The sequence below is a fragment of the Oncorhynchus clarkii genome, unplaced genomic scaffold (genome assembly GCF_045791955.1).
Source record: "Oncorhynchus clarkii lewisi isolate Uvic-CL-2024 unplaced genomic scaffold, UVic_Ocla_1.0 unplaced_contig_2426_pilon_pilon, whole genome shotgun sequence".
Taxonomy (NCBI): domain Eukaryota; kingdom Metazoa; phylum Chordata; class Actinopteri; order Salmoniformes; family Salmonidae; genus Oncorhynchus; species Oncorhynchus clarkii.
The window spans coordinates 126045-150666 of record NW_027261067.1 but is presented as its reverse complement, the minus strand read 5'-3'; the positions used below and the strand labels follow the sequence as shown (position 1 = coordinate 150666).

Below are 24622 nucleotides of genomic sequence, written 5' to 3'. Positions count from 1 at the left end.
GGGTGTAGTACACACAACTTTCTATTACACTCTATCAGAATCACCTTTATTCTCCCAAGTACATTTACACATACCCACAATGCAATGTGCCTCAGTGAGAAGGTGCAGCCAGCAATAGACAATATCCAAGCGGAATACAGACAAGTCAACATAGACATCATACAGAATGTACAATATCAGAACAGTAAACCTAAAACTCTGGAGTATAGGCTGTTTACAGTGAGAATATACCATTTACAGAGGGGCTATATCTACAGTGCCTTGCGAAAGTATTCGGCCCCCTTGAACTTTGCGACCTTTTGCCACATTTCAGGCTTCAAACATAAAGAAATAAAACTAGATTTTTTTGTAAAGAATCAACAACAAGTGGGACACAATCATGAAGTGGAACGACATTTATTGGATATTTCAAACTTTTTTAACAAATCAAAAACTGAAAAATTGGGCGTGCAAAATTATTCAGCCCCCTTAAGTTAATACTTTGTAGCGTCACCTTTTGCTGCGATTACAGCTGTAAGTCGCTTGGGGTATGTCTCTATCAGTTTTGCACATCGAGAGACTGACATTTTTTCCCATTCCTCCTTGCAAAACAGCTCGAGCTCAGTGAGGTTGGATGGAGAGCATTTGTGAACAGCAGTTTTCAGTTCTTTCCACAGATTCTTGATTGGATTCAGGTCTGGACTTTGACTTGGCCATTCTAACACCTGGATATGTTTATTTTTGAACCATTCCATTGTAGATTTTGCTTTATGTTTTGGATCATTGTCTTGTTGGAAGACAAATCTCCGTCCCAGTCTCAGGTCTTTTGCAGACTCCATCAGGTTTTCTTCCAGAATGGTCCTGTATTTGGCTCCATCCATCTTCCCATCAATTTTAACCATCTTCCCTGTCCCTGCTGAAGAAAATCAGGCCCAAACCATGATGCTGCCACCACCATGTTTGACAGTGGGGATGGTGTGTTCAGGGTGATGAGCTGTGTTGCTTTTACGCCAAACATAACGTTTTGCATTGTTGCCAAATCTGACCAGAGCACCTTCTTCCACATGTTTGGTGTGTCTCCCAGGTGGCTTGTGGCAAACTTTAAACAACACTTTTTATGGATATCTTTAAGAAATGGCTTTCTTCTTGCCACTCTTCCATAAAGGCCAGATTTGTGCAATATACGACTGATTGTTGTCCTATGGACAGAGTCTCCCACCTCAGCTGTAGATCTCTGCAGTTCATCCAGAGTGATCATGGGCCTCTTGGCTGCATCTCTGATCAGTCTTCTCCTTGTATGAGCTGAAAGTTTAGAGGGACGGCCAGGTCTTGGTAGATTTGCAGTGGTCTGATACTCCTTCCATTTCAATATTATCGCTTGCACAGTGCTCCTTGGGATGTTTAAAGCTTGGGAAATCTTTTTGTATCCAAATCCGGCTTTAAACTTATTCACAACAGTATCTCGGACCTGCCTGGTGTGTTCCTTGTTCTTCATGATGCTCTCTGCGCTTTTAACGGACCTCTGAGACTATCACAGTGCAGGTGCATTTATACGGAGACTTGATTACACACAGGTGGATTGTATTTATCATCATTAGTCATTTAGGTCAACATTGGATCATTCAGAGATCCTCACTGAACTTCTGGAGAGAGTTTGCTGCACTGAAAGTAAAGGGGCTGAATAATTTTGCACGCCCAATTTTTCAGTTTTTGATTTGTTAACAAAGTTTGAAATATCCAATAAATGTCGTTCCACTTCATGATTGTGTCCCACTTGTTGTTGATTCTTCACAAAAAAATACAGTTTTTTATCTTTATGTTTGAAGCCTGAAATGTCGCAAAAGGTCGCAAAGTTCAAGGGGGCCGAATACTTTCGCAAGGCACTGTATATAAGCATAGGGAGGGATACTGCCGTGGTGAATATATTCAGTGCATTGACAGTGAAAGATGGGGTGTCCGGGGTGGGCAGGGTGGGCGATGATCTTACCTGCACTCGTCCTTGTCCTGAAGGCGTGCAGGTCCTTGACGGATAGCAGGTGACAGAAGATGTGCTGCAGTTTGTGTGTGCAGCGGGCAGACACAGACCCAAACCAGACAGTGATAGTACAAGTGAGGATGATGGATGTGCAGAACCAAACCAGTTTCCTCAGCTGGCGCAGTATGTGAGTAGGTAGAGTACACACAACGTTCTATGAAACTGTATGTGAGTGACTGTAGTACATAACATGTTCTAGTACTGTAAAATATACCTCCAGTTCACTAGTTGAGCCTGAGAGGTTTTCCTGACCAAGTGACCTGATCAGGAAAACCTTTGGACCCAAGTTCTAGCCGATAACTAGAGCCAATACCCACTAGGCACACACTAGTTGAATCAATGTTGTTTCCACATTATTTTAATGAAATTACATGGAACCAACGTGGAATAAATGTTGAATTGACATTTGTGCCCAGTGGGTAGTTTATTCTGGTCAGGTTAGGAGAGGAATTACTCCTGGCTAGTGAGTGGCTTCTCCCACTGTGTCCGTTGTTTCTTGTGTCCCAAACTGTGTCCCGTGTTTTAGCAGTACTGGGAAGGAGATATCAGAGCTCTCTGCAGAACTCCAGCTGTTGTGGCTGCCTGACTAACGTGCTAGTTATGTAGAAACACTAAATGGCTCTCACAATGTGACAGATAAACAGAGGAGAGATAAACAACTCTCTCCTGAGTGTATGTCCGCTGACCTTTTTGTATTGTGAGAGATGGTTTGCAGCAGGCCGATCTGTGAAAAGGGAGGCTAGCATAAAAGAGTTGACACTCGATTAAATGTATTTTGGTGGTTATGTTTGCTTTTATTGAACTGAAAGAATACCCAACCAAATCCCTTCTCATAGTACACATTTAGCCATGAGGCATTTTAATTAGTGTTACTCCTGGCTTGTACAGTACCTTTATATAGGGCTACTTTATACAGTACATCATTGACCACATTTTGTTTCATTTCATACACTATTACAGCATTTGGACTCACAGAATAATATTTACAGTTCAACACTATTGAAAACAAACACAGTGTCTTCACAAGGGCCAGTTATAAACATTTAAGAAATGTTCCTATATTTTACAAACCGTTATTTATATTACAAACTGTTATTAAAACGCTAAACTGGTGAACGCTACCTCTAATGAATATGTACTGTATACAGCATCGTAGAAGAAACAGCCACAACACATAAAAAATACAAATAAATGTTTTCAATTTATTCAGATACTTTACAAAATGCTTTGTATTTGTTCGTAAGCCAAAGTGGGCCACAATGACTTCGTATAGATCTGAAAAAGATGGTGTCACCTTATGAATTGTATACAGCGGTGTACCACAGAAGAAAAAACATTGTATTGTTCAATAATACAGTCCATTATATTATGTGACCATTCAGTTCCAGAGGATACATATGGAATGGAAGCATTTTGGCCAGGGCATCTCCCATGATGCCTCTCTCTGTCTGAATACTGGGGTGTATTCATTAGAGCAAGACCGTAGCAAATAGTTGTAAAACGTTTCGCAACGGAAATCGTTCACTCCTAACGGAAACAATAGTTTCTATTGGACAAATTCAGGTAGGTCACTCCCCGTTTCATTCTGTTTGCTTCTGTTGGCTTTCATTTGGTTCGTTTGGTTCCTAGTGAATACACCCCTGTGTTGACGAGGTGTCCGGCATAGTCAGGAATTCTGGGTGGAAGTTGCCTGTAGGAACAGATCTAGGAATCGGTTTACCCACCCAAAACTCCTAATTTTAACCATTAGGAGAAAAACGCTAAACCGACCTTAGATCAGGGCCCAGGAGTCAACTGTATCCTATTCCCAGTTAGACGGCGGCTTCGCCCACACTTCCTGTGTGTGAATTCTGGTGTGTGACGCCAGCATGTTCACAAGGTGCGCTGGTGGTCATCTTGTGCCAACGCTGTTCAGGACAGACAGGGAACCAGCAATGAGGGATACTTTCAACTACAGTCTAAAGGTGATTTATCATAATACTTTCAACCAGACCAAGGTTCAAATAGCCTTTGAAATACTTCAAATATGTTGAGGGTTTGTTTGAGCCCACCTGGAATTCTAGTTGGGTAGTGACTATTCTATTGGTTCATGGCAGGCAAGCTCAGTCATGCACAAATGCCATTTGAACCCAGGTCTGCTTTTGACTACATTATAAAGGTAATCTTTTCCATTATAATGGGGCTGTTTGATAAATTACCTTTTATAGCGAGAGCAATTTATTCATTCTTCTCATATGTGAAAGAGGTGGAGTGAGGGGAAAACCGGAGAGAAAGGAAGAGGTGTATAAAGAGATGAAGGCCGTATTTGAAAGCATCAATTCTACTCAGTAGCTGATCACCGACTAAGCAGACTGACTGGTCTACAATCATATTAAAACGTTATTGAGGATACAAGGTGATTTGTAGATCAGTCAGTCTACTACTGAGTCTACAAGAGTGAAGGGAGAGAGAGAGAGAGAGAGAGGGGAATGTCTGAGAGAGTAAAGGGACATAGAGATAGCGAGGGGACAGAAAGAGGGGAGTGTGTGTGAGAGAGAGGGGGAGAGAGAGAGGACAGAGAAAGAGAACAGAGAGAGGGGGGCAGAGAGAGAGAGAGAGAGTGGGGAGCAGAGAGAGGGGGGGACAGAGACAGAGAGAGAGTGGGGGGCAGAGAGAGAGAGAGTGGGGGGGCAGAGAGAGAGTCATAGAGGGAGATGTAAAGATCAAATAAAAAATCAAATGGAACAGAGTGAGAAATAACCAGAAAGAAAAAGCAACTGAGAGAGGTAGAGATGTCTAGCTGGTCCCCAATGTGTCTCTACCCCTTCCCCTTAGCATGAGAAAGGTAGAGATGTCTAGCCGGTCCCCAATCTGTCTCTATCCCTTCCTCTTAGCCTGAGAGAGGTAGAGATTTTCTAGCCGGTCCCCAATCTCTCTCTATCCCTTCCCCTTAGCCTGAGAGAGGTAGAGATGTCTAGCCAATCCCCAATCTCTCTACCCCTTCCCCTTAGCCCCAACCCTTGATATGTGCAGATCTGTATAGTGGAAGCAATATGGTCCAAGCATCTATCTATCCAGACCCTACAGACATGCTATTATCGAGGGGTTGGGGCCAGAGGGGAAGGATATGGAGCATCGTGGGATCTGCTGCTTGACTGTGTACCTGTTTGATGCCGCCCTTGGAGGTGCAGAACATGTAGATGACATAGCCTGGCACAAGAACCATGGATGACAGAGACATGACCCAGCCAATCCCCTGCCCCCACGCCGGGTACACGTACTTCCCCAAGGTCAGGGGGGTCATCTCAATGGCACTGAAGGTAAACACTCCCTGCACACACAGAAACATTTACATTAGGTAAGGTAATAGGTGATGCTCCAGGCCGACTACATCACAGATGTATACCAGATCTCCCAATAATAACCTGCCCAGGGACTGCGGTTGACAATTAGCCTGCTGGCTAAAACCGGGCACTTCTACTGAAACGTTGATTAATGTGCACTGTCCCTGTAAAAGTAAATAAACGAAAAACGGAAGAAAAAAAACACCGGCCGGCGAGATAGGACAAGATGACAAAATGGGACAAGTCAGCATGCCGGCGAGATAAGACAAGCTGACAAAATGGGACAAGCTGACAAAATGGGACAAGTAGGACAAGCTGACAAAATGGGACAAGTCAGCATGCCGGCCAGATAGGACAAGCTGACAAAATGGGACAAGTCAGCATGCCGGCCAGATAGGACAAGCTGACAAAATGGGACAAGTCAGCATGCCGGCCAGATAGGACAAGCTGACAAAATGGGACAAGTCAGCATGCCGGCCAGATAGGACAAGTTTGACGGATGGCCAGATAAAACAAGCCGGACAGATAGGACCATCTCTTGTCCTATCTGGACAGTCAGGTAAGACAAATCAGCCTGGACAAGTTTGGCCAGCCAGTCAGATAGGATAAGTTGGCCAGACAGCACAAGTCAGTCCGGACAGGTAGGACATGTTCGGCCAGCCGGCCAGAAAAGATAAGTTCAGCCAAATAGGTTGAATAAGGCCAGATAGTAAGTGATTAACTGAGTAGGGGAGAGCGGTACTTCATCACACAGTCAGAATAACGATAGCAGCCCATAGATGTGTCTAGAACATTGATCTTCCCATATTGATACAGCCCTATGGGCCACTGTGAAAACATACAGCACTACATGCCTTTTTTCAGGACTAACTCCTCCACAGGTTTATTCTGGACAGAGACTGATTGTGAACACTGAGTAGTGTTGTATCTGTCATAGTGTTGTTCTATTCTTGTCCCATTTCGTACTTAACTTCTTAAGGTATAGGGGGCAGCATTTTCACTTTTGGATAAATAGCAATACTTCACATGTCTGGCAACTGTGTTTTTTGTATTTTTTGTGTGTGTTTTTGTTTTGTACTAAATGGTAAAAGAAAATCCATAAAAATAAAATACACGTATACTGAACAAAAATATAAACGCAACATGTAAAGTGTTTCTCCCATGTTTCATGAGCTGAATGCAGGAACTTTCCATACGCACAAAAAACATATTTCTCTCAAATTTTGTGCACAAATTTGTTTACATGCCTGTTAGTGAGCATTTCTCCTTTGCCAAGATAATCCATCCACCTGAAAGGTGTGGCTTATCAAGAAGCTGATTAAACAGCATGATCATTACACAGGTGCACATTGTGCTGGGGACAGTAAAAGACACTCTAAAATGTGCAGTTTTGTCACACTACACAATGCCACAGATGTCTCAAGTTTTAAGGGAGCGTGCAATTGGCATGCTGGCTGCAGGAATGTCCATCAGAGCTGTTGCTAGAGAATTGAATGGTAATTTCTCTACCAAAGTCGTTTTAGGGAATTTGGCAGTATGTCCAACTGGCCTCACAACCGCAGACCATGTATATATCGTGTGGGCAAGTGGGCAAGCAGTTTGCTAGTGGGCAAGCAGTTTGCTGATGTCAACGTTGTGAACAGTCCTCCATGGTGGCGGTGGGGTTATAGTATGTGGGGTTATAGTATGGGCAGGCATAAGCAACGGACAACGAACACAATTGCATTTTGTCTATGGCAATTTGAATGTACAGAGATACCGTGACGATATCCTGAGGCCCATTGTCGTGCCACTTATCACCTGCCATCACCTCATCTTTCAGCATGATAAAGCACGGCCCCATGTTGCAAGGATCTGTACAAAATCCCTGGAAGCTGAAAAAATGTATACATTATGCCCTATATAGGAAATAGGATGCCATTTGGGACCAGGGTTAAGTATAATTTCCCTGAGGATTTAAGCACATTGAAAACCAATGAGAAGCCTGAATGGAAATGGCAGTTACCAGGCAGATTGCCGGAGTGAAGAACTTCCAGCAGAGCTTCCACCAGCCGCAGGGCCGATAGCCGATCATCTCTTCAATGTCCCCATAGAACTTATCAGCTCCTAAGACAGAGAGAGAGAGAAGAGAGAAGAGAGAGAGAAGACAGAGAGAGAGAGAGAAGAGAGAAAGAGAGAGAGAGAGAAGAGAGAGAGAGAGAGAGAGAGAGAGAGAGAGAGAGCATTGAACAAACTACACAGGTGACGATTTATAGGTTATATGTCAAGACAGCCTAAATGTTATCTGTAGGCTATATCCCAAGTGGGACTGTTGATGTGCTTTTGAGTTAGCTAGGCAGCCAGCTGTTGTTGACTTACTCAGTGAAGTGAAAACTTGGATGAGCAATAACCTTTTAAAAGTAAATTACAACAATACTGAGATCATGCACATGGGCCCCAACTCCCTCATCAAGAGACTTTATCAACTTTGGCATGACCGGGTTAGTGGAAAATAATAAAGGAGAATATATTTTTAAAAGATGTACAGTTGAAGTCAGAAGTTTACACTTAGGTTGGAGTCATTAAAACCCGTTTTTCAACCACTCCACACATTTCTTGTTAACAAACTATAGTTTTGGCAAGTTGGTTAAGACATCTACTTGTGCATGGCACACGTAATATTTACATCAATTGTTTACAGACAGATTATTTCACTGTATCACAATTCCGGTGGGTCAGAAGTTTACATACACTAAATTGACTGTGCCTTTAAACAGCTTGGAAAATTCCAGAAAATGATGTCATAGCTTTAGAAGATTCTGATAGGCTAATTGACATCATTTGAGTAAATTGGAGGTGTACCTGTGGAAGTATTTCAAGGTCTACCTTCAAACTCAGTGCCTTTTTGCTTGACATCATGGGAAAATTAAAAGAAATCAGCCAAGACCTCTTTGGGAGCAATTTCCAAACACCTGAAGGTACCACGTTCATCTGTACAAACAATAGTACGCAAGTGTTAACACCATGCCGTCGTACCGGTCAGGAAGGAGAGATGAACGTACTTTGGTGCAAAATGTGCAAATCAATCCCAGAACAAACGAGTCCTATATCGATATAACCTGAAAGGCCACTCGGCAAGGAAGAAGCCACTTCTCCAAAAACCGCCATAAAAGTACAGACTAAGGCCTCCCGGGTGGCGCAGTGGTTAAGGGCGCTGTACTGCAGCGCCAGCTGTGACATCAGAGTCTGGGTTCGCGCCCAGGCTCTGTCGTAACCGGCCGTGACCGGGAGGTCCGTGGGGCGACGCACAATTGGCCTAGCGTCGCCCGGGTTAGGGAGGGCTTGGTCGGTAGGGGTGTCCTTGTCTCATCGCGCACCAGCGACTCCTGTGGCGGGCTGGGCGCAGTGTGCGCTAGCCAAGGTGGCCAGGTGCACGGTGTTTCCTCCGGCGCATTGGTGCGGCTGGCTTCCGGGTTGGATGTGCGCTGTGTTAAGAAGCAGTGCGGCTTGGTTGGGTTGTGTATCGGAGGACGCATGACTTTCAACCTTTGTCTCTCCCGAGCCCGTACGGGAGTTGTAGCGATGAGACAAGATAGTAGCTACTACAACAATTGGATACCACAAAATTGGGGAGAAAGAAAAAAGGGTAAAAAATAAAAATAAAAAAGTGCAGACTACGGTTCCAACTGCACATGGGGACAAAGGTCGTACTTTTTGGAGAAATGTCCTCTGGTCTGATGAAACAAAAACAGAACTGTTTGGCCATAATGACCATCGTTATGTTTGGAGGAAAAAGGGGGAGGCTTGCAAGCCGAAGAACACCATCCCAACCATGAAGCACCGGGGTGGCAGCATCATGTTGTGGGGGCTTTGCTGCAGGAGGGACTGGTGCACTTCACACAATAGATGGCATCATGAGGAGGACAATTATGTGGATATATTGAAGCAACATCTCAAGACATCAGTCAGGAAGTTAAAGCTTGGTCGCAAATGGGTCTTCCAAATGGACAATGACCCCAAGCATACTTCCAAAGTTGCGACAAAAAATGGCTTAAGGACAACAAAGTCAAGGTATTGGAGTGGCCATCACAAAACCCTGACCTCAATCTCATAGAAAATGTGTGGGCAGAACTGAAAAAGCTTGTGCGAGCAAGGAGGCCTACAAACCTGACTCAGTTATACTAGCTATGTCAGGAGGAATGGGCCAAAATTCACCCAACTTATTGTGGGAAGCTTGTGGAAGGCTACCCAAAACATTTGACCCAAGTTAAACAATTTTAAGGCAGTGCTACCAAACACTAATTAAGTGAATGTAAACTTCTGACCCACTGGGAATGTGATGAAAGAAATAAAAGCTGATAAATAAATAATTTGCTCTACTATTATTCTGACAATTCGCATTCTTAAAATAAAGTGGTGATCCTAACTGACCTAAGACATGGAATTTTTACATCGGATTAAATGTCAGGAAATGTGAAAAACTGAATTTAAATGTATTTGGCTAAGGTGTATGTAAACTTCCGACTTCAACTGTGTGTATATATATATATATATATATATATATATATATATATATATACAGTACCAGTCAAAGGTTTGGACACAAGTCAGTGTCTTTATTTTGACTATTTTCTACATTGTAGAATAATAGTGAAGACAAACTATGAAATAACACATGTAGTAACCAAAAAAGTGTTAAATCAAAAGATATTTTATATTTAAGATTTTTAAAGTAGAATCTCAAATATAAAGTAGTGTGCAAAGCTGCCTTGATGATTCTCTCAACCAGCTTCGTGAGGCTTCGTTACCTGGAATACATTTCAATTACAGGTATGCTTGTTACAAGTACATTTATGGAATTTCTTTCCTTCTTAATGCGTTTGAGCCAATCAGTTGTGTTGTGACAAGGTAGGGGGGTATACTGAAGATAGCCCTATTCGGTAAAAGACCAAGTCCATATTATGGCAAGAACAGCTCAAATAAGTAAAGAGAAACGACAGCCCATTGTTGCTTTAAGACATGAAGGTCAATCAATCCGGAAAATATCAAGAACATTGAAAGTTTCTTCAAGTGTAGTCACAAAAAGCCTCAAGCGCTATGATGAAACTGGCTCTCATGAGGACCGCCACAGGAAAGGAAGACCCAGAGTTACCTCAGCTTCAGAGCATAACTTCGTTAGAGTTAACTGCACCTCAGATTGCAGCCCAAATAAGTCTTTCACAGAGTTCAAGTAACAGACACAGCTCAACATCAACTGTTCAGAGGAGACTATGTGAATTAGGCCTTCATGGTTGAATTGCTGCAAAGAAACCACTACTAAAGGACAACAATAATAAGAAGAGACTTGCTTGGGCCAAGAGACACGAGCAATGGGCATTAGACCGGTGGAAATCTGTCCTTTCGCCTAATGAGTCCAAATTTGAGATTTTTGGTTCCAACCGCCATGTCTTTGTGAGACGCAGAGTTGGTGAACGTATGATCTCCGCATGTGTGGTTCCCACCCTGAAGCATGGAGGAGGAGGTGTGGTGGTGCTTTGCTGGTGACACGGTCTGTGATTTTTTTTAGAATTCACGGCACACCTAACCAGCATGGCTACCACAGCATTCTGCAGCAATACGCCATCCCATCCTGTTTACGCTTAGTGGGACTATCATTTGATTTTCAACAGGACAATGACCCAAAACACACCTCCAGGCTGTGTAAGGGCTATTTGACCAAGAAGGAGAGTGCCGGAGTGCTGCATCAGATGGCCTGGCCTCCACATTCACCTGACCTCAACCCAATTGAGATGGTTTGGAATGAGTTGGACCGCAGAGTAAAGGAAATACAGTCAACAAGTGCTCAGCATATCTGGGAACTTGGAAGAATATTGGAAAAGCATTCCAGGTGAAGCTGGTTGAGAGAATGCCAAGAGTGTGCAAAGCTGTCATCAAAACAAAGGGTGGCTACTTTGAAGAATCTGAAATCTAAAATATGTTTTGATTTGTTTAACACTTTTTTGGTTACTACATGATTCCATATGTGTTATTTCATATAAATGTATATGTCATCATGGTTAGTGTTCTCCATGGTCAGTCTGTCATCATGGTTAGTGTTCTCCATGGTCAGTCTGTTTGTCACACCCTGACCATAGAAAGCTGTTTATTCTCTATGTTGGTTGGGGCGTGATAGTGACTAGGGTGGGTCATCTAGGTGATTTGTTTGTCTATGTTGGCCTGGTATGGTTCCCAATCAGAGACAGCTGTTTATCGTTGTGGAACTCTACGCACGCTGCGCCTTGGTCTACCCATTTCGACGAACGTGACACTGTTCTTATGTTTAGTGTTCTCCATGGTCAGTCTGTCATCATGTTTAGTGTTCTCCATGGTCAGTCTGTCATCATGTTTAGTGTTCTCCATGGTCAGTCTGTCATCATGTTTAGTGTTCTCCATGGTTAGTCTGTCATCATGTTTAGTGTTCTCCATGGTCAGTCTGTCATCATGTTTAGTGTTCTCCATGGTCAGTCTGTTCTCATGTTTAGTGTTCTCCATGGTCAGTCTGTCATCATGTTTAGTGTTCTCCATGGTCAGTCTGTCATCATGTTTAGTGTTCTCCATGGTCAGTCTGTCATCATGTTTAGTGTTCTCCATGGTCAGTCTGTCATCATGTTTAGTGTTCTCCATGGTCAGTCTGTCATCATGTTTAGTGTTCTCCATGGCCAGTCTGTCATCATGTTTAGTGTTCTCCATGGTCAGTCTGTCATCATGTTTAGTGTTCTCCATGGTCGGTCTGTCATCATGTTTAGTGTTCTCCATGGTCAGTCTGTCATCATGTTTAGTGTTCTCCATGGTCAGTCTGTTCCCATGTTTAGTGTTCTCCATGGTCAGTCTGTCATCATGTTTAGTGTTCTCCATGGTCAGTCTGTCATCATGTTTAGTGTTCTCCATGGTCAGTCTGTCATCATGTTTAGTGTTCTCCATGGTCAGTCTGTCATCATGTTTAGTGTTCTCCATGGTCAGTCTGTCATCATGTTTAGTGTTCTCCATGGTCAGTCTGTTCTTATGTTTAGTGTTCTCCATGGTCAGTCTGTCATCATGTTTAGTGTTCTCCATGGTCAGTCTGTCATCATGTTTAGTGTTCTCCATGGTCAGTCTGTCATCATGTTTAGTGTTCTCCATGGTCAGTCTGTTCTCATGTTTAGTGTTCTCCATGGTCAGTCTGTCATCATGTTTAGTGTTCTCCATGGTCAGTCTGTCATCATGTTTAGTGTTCTCCATGGTCAGTCTGTTCTCATGTTTAGTGTTCTCCATGGTCAGTCTGTCATCATGTTTAGTGTTCTCCATGGTCAGTCTGTCATCATGTTTAGTGTTCTCCATGGTCAGTCTGTCATCATGTTTAGTGTTCTCCATGGTCAGTCTGTCATCATGTTTAGTGTTCTCCATGGTCAGTCTGTCATCATGTTTAGTGTTCTCCATGGTCAGTCTGTCATCATGTTTAGTGTTCTCCATGGTCAGTCTGTCATCATGTTTAGTGTTCTCCATGGTCAGTCTGTCATCATGTTTAGTGTTCTCCATGGTCAGTCTGTCATCATGTTTAGTGTTCTCCATGGTCAGTCTGTCATCATGTTTAGTGTTCTCCATGGTCAGTCTGTCTCATGTTTAGTGTTCTCCATGGTCAGTCTGTCATCATGTTTAGTGTTCTCCATGGTCAGTCTGTCATCATGTTTAGTGTTCTCCATGGTCAGTCTGTCATCATGTTTAGTGTTCTCCATGGTCAGTCTGTTCTTATGTTTAGTGTTCTCCATGGTCAGTCTGTCATCATGTTTAGTGTTCTCCATGGTCAGTCTGTCTTATGTTTAGTGTTCTCCATGGTCAGTCTGTCATCATGTTTAGTGTTCTCCATGGTCAGTCTGTCATCATGTTTAGTGTTCTCCATGGTCAGTCTGTCATCATGTTTAGTGTTCTCCATGGTCAGTCTGTCATCATGTTTAGTGTTCTCCATGGTCAGTCTGTCATCATGTTTAGTGTTCTCCATGGTCAGTCTGTCATCATGTTTAGTGTTCTCCATGGTCAGTCTGTCATCATGTTTAGTGTTCTCCATGGTCAGTCTGTCATCATGTTTAGTGTTCTCCATGGTCAGTCTGTTCTCATGTTTAGTGTTCTCCATGGTCAGTCTGTCATCATGTTTAGTGTTCTCCATGGTCAGTCTGTCATCATGTTTAGTGTTCTCCATGGTCAGTCTGTCATCATGTTTAGTGTTCTCCATGGTCAGTCTGTCATCATGTTTAGTGTTCTCCATGGTCAGTCTGTCATCATGTTTAGTGTTCTCCATGGCCAGTCTGTCATCATGTTTAGTGTTCTCCATGGTCAGTCTGTCATCATGTTTAGTGTTCTCCATGGTCGGTCTGTCATCATGTTTAGTGTTCTCCATGGTCAGTCTGTCATCATGTTTAGTGTTCTCCATGGTCAGTCTGTTCCCATGTTTAGTGTTCTCCATGGTCAGTCTGTCATCATGTTTAGTGTTCTCCATGGTCAGTCTGTCATCATGTTTAGTGTTCTCCATGGTCAGTCTGTCATCATGTTTAGTGTTCTCCATGGTCAGTCTGTCATCATGTTTAGTGTTCTCCATGGTCAGTCTGTCATCATGTTTAGTGTTCTCCATGGTCAGTCTGTTCTTATGTTTAGTGTTCTCCATGGTCAGTCTGTCATCATGTTTAGTGTTCTCCATGGTCAGTCTGTCATCATGTTTAGTGTTCTCCATGGTCAGTCTGTCATCATGTTTAGTGTTCTCCATGGTCAGTCTGTTCTCATGTTTAGTGTTCTCCATGGTCAGTCTGTCATCATGTTTAGTGTTCTCCATGGTCAGTCTGTCATCATGTTTAGTGTTCTCCATGGTCAGTCTGTTCTCATGTTTAGTGTTCTCCATGGTCAGTCTGTCATCATGTTTAGTGTTCTCCATGGTCAGTCTGTCATCATGTTTAGTGTTCTCCATGGTCAGTCTGTCATCATGTTTAGTGTTCTCCATGGTCAGTCTGTCATCATGTTTAGTGTTCTCCATGGTCAGTCTGTCATCATGTTTAGTGTTCTCCATGGTCATTCTGTCATCATGTCATCATGTTTAGTGTTCTCCATGGTCAGTCTGTCATCATGTTTAGTGTTCTCCATGGTCAGTCTGTCATCATGTTTAGTGTTCTCCATGGTCAGTCTGTCATCATGTTTAGTGTTCTCCATGGTCAGTCTGTCATCATGTTTAGTGTTCTCCATGGTCAGTCTGTTCTCATGTTTAGTGTTCTCCATGGTCAGTCTGTCATCATGTTTAGTGTTCTCCATGGTCAGTCTGTCATCATGTTTAGTGTTCTCCATGGTCAGTCTGTCATCATGTTTAGTGTTCTCCATGGTCAGTCTGTTCTTATGTTTAGTGTTCTCCATGGTCAGTCTGTCATCATGTTTAGTGTTCTCCATGGTCAGTCTGTTCTTATGTTTAGTGTTCTCCATGGTCAGTCTGTCATCATGTCTAGTGTTCTCCATGGTCAGTCTGTCATCATGTTTAGTGTTCTCCATGGTCAGTCTGTCATCATGTTTAGTGTTCTCCATGGTCAGTCTGTCATCATGTTTAGTGTTCTCCATGGTCAGTCTGTCATCATGTTTAGTGTTCTCCATGGTCAGTCTGTCATCATGTTTAGTGTTCTCCATGGTCAGTCTGTCATCATGTTTAGTGTTCTCCATGGTCAGTCTGTCATCATGTTTAGTGTTCTCCATGGTCAGTCTGTTCTCATGTTTAGTGTTCTCCATGGTCAGTCTGTCATCATGTTTAGTGTTCTCCATGGTCAGTCTGTCATCATGTTTAGTGTTCTCCATGGTCAGTCTGTCATCATGTTTAGTGTTCTCCATGGTCAGTCTGTCATCATGTTTAGTGTTCTCCATGGTCAGTCTGTCATCATGTTTAGTGTTCTCCATGGTCAGTCTGTCATCATGTTTAGTGTTCTCCATGGTCAGTCTGTCATCATGTTTAGTGTTCTCCATGGTTAGTCTGTCATCATGTTTAGTGTTCTCCATGGTCAGTCTGTCATCATGTTTAGTGTTCTCCATGGTCAGTCTGTTCTCATGTTTAGTGTTCTCCATGGTCAGTCTGTCATCATGTTTAGTGTTCTCCATGGTCAGTCTGTCATCATGTTTAGTGTTCTCCATGGTCAGTCTGTCATCATGTTTAGTGTTCTCCATGGTCAGTCTGTCATCATGTTTAGTGTTCTCCATGGTCAGTCTGTCATCATGTTTAGTGTTCTCCATGGCCGGTCTGTCATCATGTTTAGTGTTCTCCATGGTCAGTCTGTCATCATGTTTAGTGTTCTCCATGGTCAGTCTGTCATCATGTTTAGTGTTCTCCATGGTCAGTCTGTCATCATGTTTAGTGTTCTCCATGGTCAGTCTGTTCTCATGTTTAGTGTTCTCCATGGTCAGTCTGTCATCATGTTTAGTGTTCTCCATGGTCAGTCTGTCATCATGTTTAGTGTTCTCCATGGTCAGTCTGTCATCATGTTTAGTGTTCTCCATGGTCAGTCTGTCATCATGTTTAGTGTTCTCCATGGTCAGTCTGTCATCATGTTTAGTGTTCTCCATGGTCAGTCTGTTCTTATGTTTAGTGTTCTCCATGGTCAGTCTGTCATCATGTTTAGTGTTCTCCATGGTCAGTCTGTCATCATGTTTAGTGTTCTCCATGGTCAGTCTGTCATCATGTTTAGTGTTCTCCATGGTCAGTCTGTTCTCATGTTTAGTGTTCTCCATGGTCAGTCTGTCATCATGTTTAGTGTTCTCCATGGTCAGTCTGTCATCATGTTTAGTGTTCTCCATGGTCAGTCTGTCATCATGTTTAGTGTTCTCCATGGTCAGTCTGTTCTTATGTTTAGTGTTCTCCATGGTCAGTCTGTCATCATGTTTAGTGTTCTCCATGGTCAGTCTGTCATCATGTTTAGTGTTCTCCATGGTCAGTCTGTCATCATGTTTAGTGTTCTCCATGGTCAGTCTGTCATCATGTTTAGTGTTCTCCATGGTCAGTCTGTCATCATGCTTAGTGTTCTCCATGGTCAGTCTGTTCTCATGTTTAGTGTTCTCCATGGTCAGTCTGTCATCATGTTTAGTGTTCTTCATGGTCAGTCTGTCATCATGTTTAGTGTTCTCCATGGTCAGTCTGTCATCATGTTTAGTGTTCTCCATGGTCAGTCTGTCATCATGTTTAGTGTTCTCCATGGTCAGTCTGTCATCATGTTTAGTGTTCTCCATGGTCAGTCTGTCATCATGTTTAGTGTTCTCCATGGTCAGTCTGTCATCATGTTTAGTGTTCTCCATGGTCAGTCTGTTCTTATGTTTAGTGTTCTCCATGGTCAGTCTGTCATCATGTTTAGTGTTCTCCATGGTCAGTCTGTCATCATGTTTAGTGTTCTCCATGGTCAGTCTGTCATCATGTTTAGTGTTCTCCATGGTCAGTCTGTCATCATGTTTAGTGTTCTCCATGGTCAGTCTGTCATCATGTTTAGTGTTCTCCATGGTCAGTCTGTCATCATGTTTAGTGTTCTCCATGGTCAGTCTGTCATCATGTTTAGTGTTCTCCATGGTCAGTCTGTCATCATGCTTAGTGTTCTCCATGGTCAGTCTGTTCTCATGTTTAGTGTTCTCCATGGTCAGTCTGTCATCATGTTTAGTGTTCTTCATGGTCAGTCTGTCATCATGTTTAGTGTTCTCCATGGTTAGTCTGTCATCATGTTTAGTGTTCTCCATGGTCAGTCTGTCATCATGTTTAGTGTTCTCCATGGTCAGTCTGTCATCATGTTTAGTGTTCTCCATGGTCAGTCTGTCATCATGTTTAGTGTTCTCCATGGTCAGTCTGTCATCATGTTTAGTGTTCTCCATGGTCAGTCTGTTCTCATGTTTAGTGTTCTCCATGGTCAGTCTGTCATCATGTTTAGTGTTCTCCATGGTCAGTCTGTCATCATGTTTAGTGTTCTCCATGGTCAGTCTGTCATCATGTTTAGTGTTCTCCATGGTCAGTCTGTCATCATGTTTAGTGTTCTCCATGGTCAGTCTGTCATCATGTTTAGTGTTCTCCATGGTCAGTCTGTCATCATGTTTAGTGTTCTCCATGGTTAGTCTGTCATCATGTTTAGTGTTCTCCATGGTCAGTCTGTCATCATGTTTAGTGTTCTCCATGGTCAGTCTGTTCTCATGTTTAGTGTTCTCCATGGTCAGTCTGTCATCATGTTTAGTGTTCTCCATGGTCAGTCTGTCATCATGTTTAGTGTTCTCCATGGTCAGTCTGTCATCATGTTTAGTGTTCTCCATGGTCAGTCTGTCATCATGTTTAGTGTTCTCCATGGTCAGTCTGTCATCATGTTTAGTGTTCTCCATGGTCAGTCTGTCATCATGTTTAGTGTTCTCCATGGTCAGTCTGTCATCATGTTTAGTGTTCTCCATGGTCAGTCTGTTCTCATGTTTAGGGTACTTTTACATACTTACTTTATGTGATTTTATAACGGTTGATCCTGCTGGTTTTCTTGTGTATGTAAAGAGACTAGTATTATATACATGTTTAAACAGGATGTATGCTTGTAGAAAACAACAATGATAGATCCTATATTTTCCTAATGGTACAGAAGCTTACTGTGTCCTACCATAGAACCAGGAAATCGAGACGGTTTCGAAGAAGACGAGGAAGAGGAGGCACATCCCGCTTGCAGAGTAGTAATCAAAAAGCTTGAAGACGTACAGACCACCCTGGGGAAGCAACCATAGAGGGTTGTTAAAAGGCTACACACCCACACACACACACACACATACACTGTTACCTGTGTAATGTTGGAGAAGCCGATGAGGAAGGAGATTAGACAGACGCCGAGGATAAAGACCTTCTTCCTCTTCCTCAGCACCATGGGGAACTCATCCATCAGAGCTGTGACGAAGCCCTCCACAGTACAGAACTACAGGCAGAGCACACAGGTTAACACACACACACACACACACGTTGGCTCACTCAGGTCTTGCACCAGAGAACACTAACAGGCTACCAACTTCTGCAGGGTCACCTGGACGCTTCTGTTGAAAATGAAAATAACAGTGGTAATTCTATGTAATGTCTACTCAGTAGCAACAAGCCACTTGTAACATATCTACCTGCCGTTCTGTTATTCTCTTTGTTCTGCTGTAATGAATTGTAACGTTGGCTTGTCTGTTGCCTGTCTGGTTCTCACCACGAACACCTCTCCTCCCTTCCTAGTTATCTGGGTGCCAGGTGACTCTAGGTGGGATCCTCACCTGGCTGTCTAGCCCCAGCATCATCAGCATGGAGAAGAACAGGATGGCCCACAGGGAGGACATGGGCAGCTGAGTCACGGCCTGGGGGTAGGCCAAGAACGCCAAGCCTGGGCCTTGAGTTAGACACCACACCAAACACAGTGAGCTAAATCTGGGCTTTGAGTTAGACACCAAACCACATCATTGAGCCTCAGCCCACATTGCATAATCACACTTCACTGCACACCTCAAATGGACACAGTAATGCACACCATGATAATAATTGTACCATATGAAATCTCTTCTGTTGAATAAAAAGCGTAGGTTTTACTTCCTTCGTGTATTGTATCTTACATGTATCTAAGAAACCAATCATTTACTTGGCTTCATTTTTCAATTGATGAGTTGATTAGGAGCACTATTACCCCTTTAATCTTACGTCAGAAGAAGTGCTGCTGATTTTAATTCTTCCCCTCTAATCAGGGACTAATTCAGACCCTCGGGCACAAGTTGAGTGGAGTCTGTGGCCAATCAGTGGCATTAATCAATTCATTACTTTTACTGTATCAAGAAGAAGATAACCAGTGACACTATAGTACATGTGTCAAACTCATTCCACGGAGGGCTGAGTGTCTGCGGGTTTTCCCTCCTCCCTTGTACTTAATTGATGAATTAATGTCACTAATTAGTAATGACCTCCCCTCACTTGGTTGTCTAGGTCTTAATTGAATGGAAAAAACAGAAACCCACAGACACTAGTCCTCCATGGAATGAGTTTGATTCCCCGCTAAAGAGTCTGAACATACTCTATATTTTATTTAGACATTGTCCTTTCCAGCACTGTTTCAGAAACTATAGTGGATGCGTATTTAGACCAGGTCAGTACAGCTCGGTTTGACTCTGTAGTGTTAATCAGGAACAGCTGACTTCGACGTCAGCAACAGTGAATGCTGCAGGAGGGTGAGCTAACTGCACTGTACCGGAGGCAGCTAGTTCCTGGACAGGCTTCTTGGTGATGTACGACATGAAGCCCACAATGGAGAAGATGACGAAGCCCGCAAACATGCTGGTGAAGGAGTTTATACAGCACACGATGAGGGAGTCCCTGACAGGAGAAGAAAACACAACCCATGTTTGGTATTGGTAAGTAGACAGGACACTATAATGGAACACCACGGAAGAAAGGAACACGAAAAGGACAGAACAAATTAAAGTAAATGGAGGAAAGAGGGAGTGGAACCCAGAAGTATAGAATCAAAGCAAATAGAGGAAAGAAGGAGTGGAACCCAGAAGTATAGAATCAAAGCAAATAGAGGAAAGAGGGAATGGAACCCAGAAGTATAGAATCAAAGCAAATAGAGGAAAGAAGGAGTGGAACCCAGAAGTATAGAATCAAAGTAAATAGAGGAAAGAAGGAGTGGAACCCAGAAGTATAGAATCAAAGCAAATAGAGGAAAGAGGGAGTAGAACCCAGAAGTATAGAATCAAAGTAAATAGAGGAAAGAAGGAGTGGAACCCAGAAGTATAGAATCAAAGTAAATAGAGGAAAGAGGGAGTGGAACCCAGAAGTATAGAATCAAAGTAAATAGAGGAAAGAAGGAGTGGAACCCAGAAGTATAGAATCAAAGTAAATAGAGGACAGAGGGAGTGGAACCCAGAAGTATAGAATCAAAGCAAATAGAGGACAGAGGGAGTGGAACCCAGAAGTATAGAATCAAAGTAAATAGAGGAAAGAGGGAGTGGAACCCAGAAGTATAGAATCAAAGTAAATAGAGGAAAGAAGGAGTGGAACCCAGAAGTATAGAATCAAAGTAAATAGAGGAAAGAGGGAGTGGAACCCAGAAGTATAGAATCAAAGTAAATAGAGGAAAGAGGGAGTGGAACCCAGAAGTATAGAATCAAAGTAAATAGAGGAAAGAAGGAGTGGAACCCAGAAGTATAGAATCAAAGTAAATAGAGGAAAGAGGGAGTGGAACCCAGAAGTATAGAATCAAAGTAAATAGAGGAAAGATGGAGTGGAACCCAGAAGTATAGAATCAAAGTAAATAGAGGACAGAGGGAGTGGAACCCAGAAGTATAGAATCAAAGTAAATAGAGGACAGAGGGAGTGGAACCCAGAAGTATAGAATCAAAGCAAATAGAGGAAAGATGGAGTGGAACCCAGAAGTATAGAATCAAAGTAAATAGAGGAAAGAGGGAGTGGAACCCAGAAGTTTAGAATCAAAGTAAATAGAGGACAGAGGGAGTGGAACCCAGAAGTACAGAATCAAAGTAAATAGAGGACAGAGGGAGTGGAACCCAGACATATAGAATCAAAGTAAATAGAGGAAAGAGGGAGTGGAACCCAGAAGTATAGAATCAAAGCAAATAGAGGAAAGAGGGAGTGGAACCCAGAAGTATAGAATCAAAGTAAACAGAGGAAAGAGGGAGTAGAACCCAGAAGTATAGAATCAAAGTAAATAGAGGAAAGAGGGAGTAGAACCCAGAAGTATAGAATCAAAGCAAATAGAGGAAAGCGGGAGTAGAACCCAGAAGTATAGAATCAAAGTAAACAGAGGAAAGAGGGAGTAGAACCCAGAAGTATAGAATCAAAGTAAATAGAGGAAATAGGGAGTAGAACCCAGAAGTATAGAATCAAAGTAAATAGAGGAAAGAGGGAGTGGAACCCAGAAGTATAGAATCAAAGTAAATAGAGGAAAGAAGGAGTGGAACCCAGAAGTATAGAATCAAAGTAAATAGAGGAAAGATGGAGTGGAACCCAGAAGTATAGAATCAAAGTAAATAGAGGAAAGATGGAGTGGGACCCAGAAGTATAAAAAAAGCAAATAGAGGAAAGATGGAGTGGGACCCAGAAGTATAGAATCAAAGCAAATAGAGGAAAGATGGAGTGGGACCCAGAAGTATAGAATCAAAGTAAATAGAGGACAGAGGGAGTGGAACCCAGAAGTATAGAATCAAAGTAAATAGAGGACAGAGGGAGTGGAACCCAGACATATAGAATCAAAGTAAATAGAGGAAAGAGGGAGTGGAACCCAGAAGTATAGAATCAAAGCAAATAGAGGAAAGAGGGAGTGGAACCCAGAAGTATAGAATCAAAGTAAACAGAGGAAAGAGGGAGTAGAACCCAGAAGTATAGAATCATAGTAAATAGAGGAAAGAGGGAGTAGAACCCAGAAGTATAGAATCAAAGCAAATAGAGGAAAGAGGGAGTAGAACCCAGAAGTATAGAATCAAAGTAAACAGAGGAAAGAGGGAGTAGAACCCAGAAGTATAGAATCAAAGTAAATAGAGGAAAGAGGGAGTAGAACCCAGAAGTATAGAATCAAAGTAAATAGAGGAAAGAGGGAGTGGAACCCAGAAGTATAGAATCAAAGTAAATAGAGGAAAGAAGGAGTGGAACCCAGAAGTATAGAATCAAAGTAAATAGAGGAAAGATGGAGTGGAACCCAGAAGTATAGAATCAAAGTAAATAGAGGAAAGATGGAGTGGGACCCAGAAGTATAGAAAAAGCAAATAGAGGAAAGATGGAGTGGGACCCAGAAGTATAGAATCAAAGCAAATAGAGGAAAGATGGAGTGGAACCCAGAAGTATAGAATCAAAGCAAATAGAGGAAAGATGGAGTGGAACCCAGAAGTATAGAATCAAAGTAAATAGAGGAAAGATGGAGTGGGACCCAGAAGTATAGAATCAAAGTAAATAGAGGAAAGATGGAGTGGGACCCAGAAGTATAGAATCAAAGCAAATAGAGGAAAGATGGAGTGGGACCTAGAAGTATAGAATCAAAGCAAATAGAATGGTTCCATCATCTAGGTTTTTAACATGTAACAGAGGTGGTTTGATGAGCCTTACCTGAAGATGTGCGTTAGCTCCCTGAGAAAATGCACAGGCTTTAGCTCATTCTTCATTCACACATGAGACCCAGGTTTGAAACCAGTGGGTCACTAACAGGGGCATAAGGCATAAAGGAGAGGCTGTGGGGGTTGTTTACCTGTACACATCGTTGTTGAAGGAGTTGTAGCTTCCCAAGGCAATGAGCGAACCCAGACCCAGTCCATAGGAGAAGAAGATCTGAGTGGCAGCGTCCAGCCACACCTGGGAGAGTAGTCAGACAAACACACACACACACACATTTTTTAAGGACAGTTTTCAAGACATAAAACATATCTTATTTTTCCTGTTGACATTTCAGTGTGTGCATAGGCATATGGTCTGTGAGTGTGTGACTCTTAGGGGCCACCGTACCTCAGACTTGAGGAGTTTGTTGAAGTCGGGGGTGATGTAGAAAAGGATGCCCTCCTTGGCCCCGGGGAGAGTGACCCCACGAAAAAACAGGATGAACAGCATGAAGTAGGGGTACGTGGCGGAGAAATAGACCACCTGAATAACAGATAGGAGACAGAGAAATAGACCACATGAATAACAGATAGGAGACAGAGAAATAGACCACCTGAATAACAGATAGGAGACAGAGAAATAGACCACCTGAATAACAGATAGGGGACAGAGAAATAGACCACCTGAATAACAGATAGGAGACAGAGAAATAGACCACCTGAATAACAGATAGGGGACAGAGAAATAGACCACCTGAATAACAGATAGGAGACAGAGAAATAGACCACCTGAATAACAGATAGGAGACAGAGAAACAGACCACCTGAATAACAGATAGGGGACAGAGAAATAGACCACCTGAATAACAGATAGGAGACAGAGAAATAGACCACCTGAATAACAGATAGGAGACAGAGAAATAGACCACCTGAATAACAGATAGGAGACAGAGAAATAGACCACCTGAATAACAGATAGGAGACAGAGAAATAGACCACCTGAATAACATATAGGAGACAGAGAAATAGAACACCTGAATAACATATAGGAGACAGAGAAATAGACCACCTGAATAACATATAGGAGACAGAGAAATAGACCACCTGAATAACACATAGGAGACAGAGAAATAGACCACCTGAATAACAGATAGGAGACAGAGAAATAGACCACCTGAATAACCGATAGGGGACAGAGAAATAGACCACCTGAATAACAGATAGGGGACAGAGAAATAGACCACCTGAATAACAGATAGGGGACAGAGAAATAGACCACCTGAATAACACATAGGAGACAGAGAAATAGACCACCTGAATAACAGATAGGGGACAGAGAAATAGACCACCTGAATAACAGATACGGGACAGAGAAATAGGCCACCTGAATAACAGATAGGAGACAGAGAAATAGACCACCTGAATAACAGATAGGAGACAGAGAAATAGACCACCTGAATAACAGACATGGTGTATTGGTGAGGAGTGAAAAGGTGGGTAGTTGACTAACTAAAAATCCCAGATGAAGGTGAACTTCCAGCCTCAATGGTACATGAGCAGACTGAAACATTCCCCACTAGGGACTGAAACATTCTACTTCCTGCTCGCCTGCCTCGCCTTCCTCTCCTGACAGAGATCTGTGAACGTGCTTTGCACTTTGTCAAATAATGATTGTGATTAATTGGTAAATTCCATCAAGGCCAGGGCCTTGGGGGAGTTAATTTTCTGCTTTGTGCAGTTCACATTAAATTCCAATTACCCTCGGAGCAGAATGCGAAGATGTGTTCCTTGCTCATACATTTATTTTCTTAAAAAGTGAGCGTTAATTTAACACCCCCTAACTCGACAAAGTTGTTAAGGTATTTTTTTGCCAGGTTACCGTTATGGAAGGAGGCTGTGATCTGCTGCATGTTTCAGGATTGAACTATTGTATATGATGTTGCTGAAATGGATTTAGCCATTCTATCAATTGTATTGTGGCTGATGTGTCTTACAGGTGACGAGAGTTTTTTCATTAAATACCTTTTGCAAGAGAGAGAGAGAGAGAGAGAAAGAGAGAGAGAGAGAGAGAGAAAGAGAGAGAGAGAGAGAGAGATGTGCCAGGGGGAGAGAGAGTGAGAGAGATGTGCCAGAGGCAGAGAGAGAGAGAGAGATGGAGATGTGCCATATGGAGTGGCAGAGAGAGAGACACCCAGACATCAGGAGACAGAAA

The 24622-nt window shown here is 42.7% G+C and overlaps 1 protein-coding gene across 2 annotated transcripts in view; it reads right to left on the bottom strand.

Annotated features, from left to right (window-relative positions):
• Positions 1-3403: 3403 nt before the first annotated feature.
• LOC139404533 (sodium- and chloride-dependent GABA transporter 1-like) overlaps positions 3404-24622 on the bottom strand; it is a 30873-nt gene continuing 9654 nt past the window's right edge. Inside the window, exons 6-15 of one of the 2 annotated variants that reach the window (XM_071147235.1) lie at positions 22820-22954; positions 22566-22669; positions 19557-19681; positions 18598-18710; positions 18132-18263; positions 17958-18060; positions 7343-7443; positions 5157-5324; positions 3785-3921; positions 3404-3704 (exon numbers count right to left, since the gene is read on the bottom strand). In XM_071147235.1, coding sequence (XP_071003336.1) covers positions 3826-3921; positions 5157-5324; positions 7343-7443; positions 17958-18060; positions 18132-18263; positions 18598-18710; positions 19557-19681; positions 22566-22669; positions 22820-22954 — 1077 coding nt within the window. In that variant the 3' untranslated portion in view covers positions 3404-3704; positions 3785-3825. Of the gene's footprint in view, positions 3922-5156; positions 5325-7342; positions 7444-17957; positions 18061-18131; positions 18264-18597; positions 18711-19556; positions 19682-22565; positions 22670-22819; positions 22955-24622 lie in introns of both variants that reach the window. The other variant, XM_071147234.1, reaches the window with a different exon arrangement.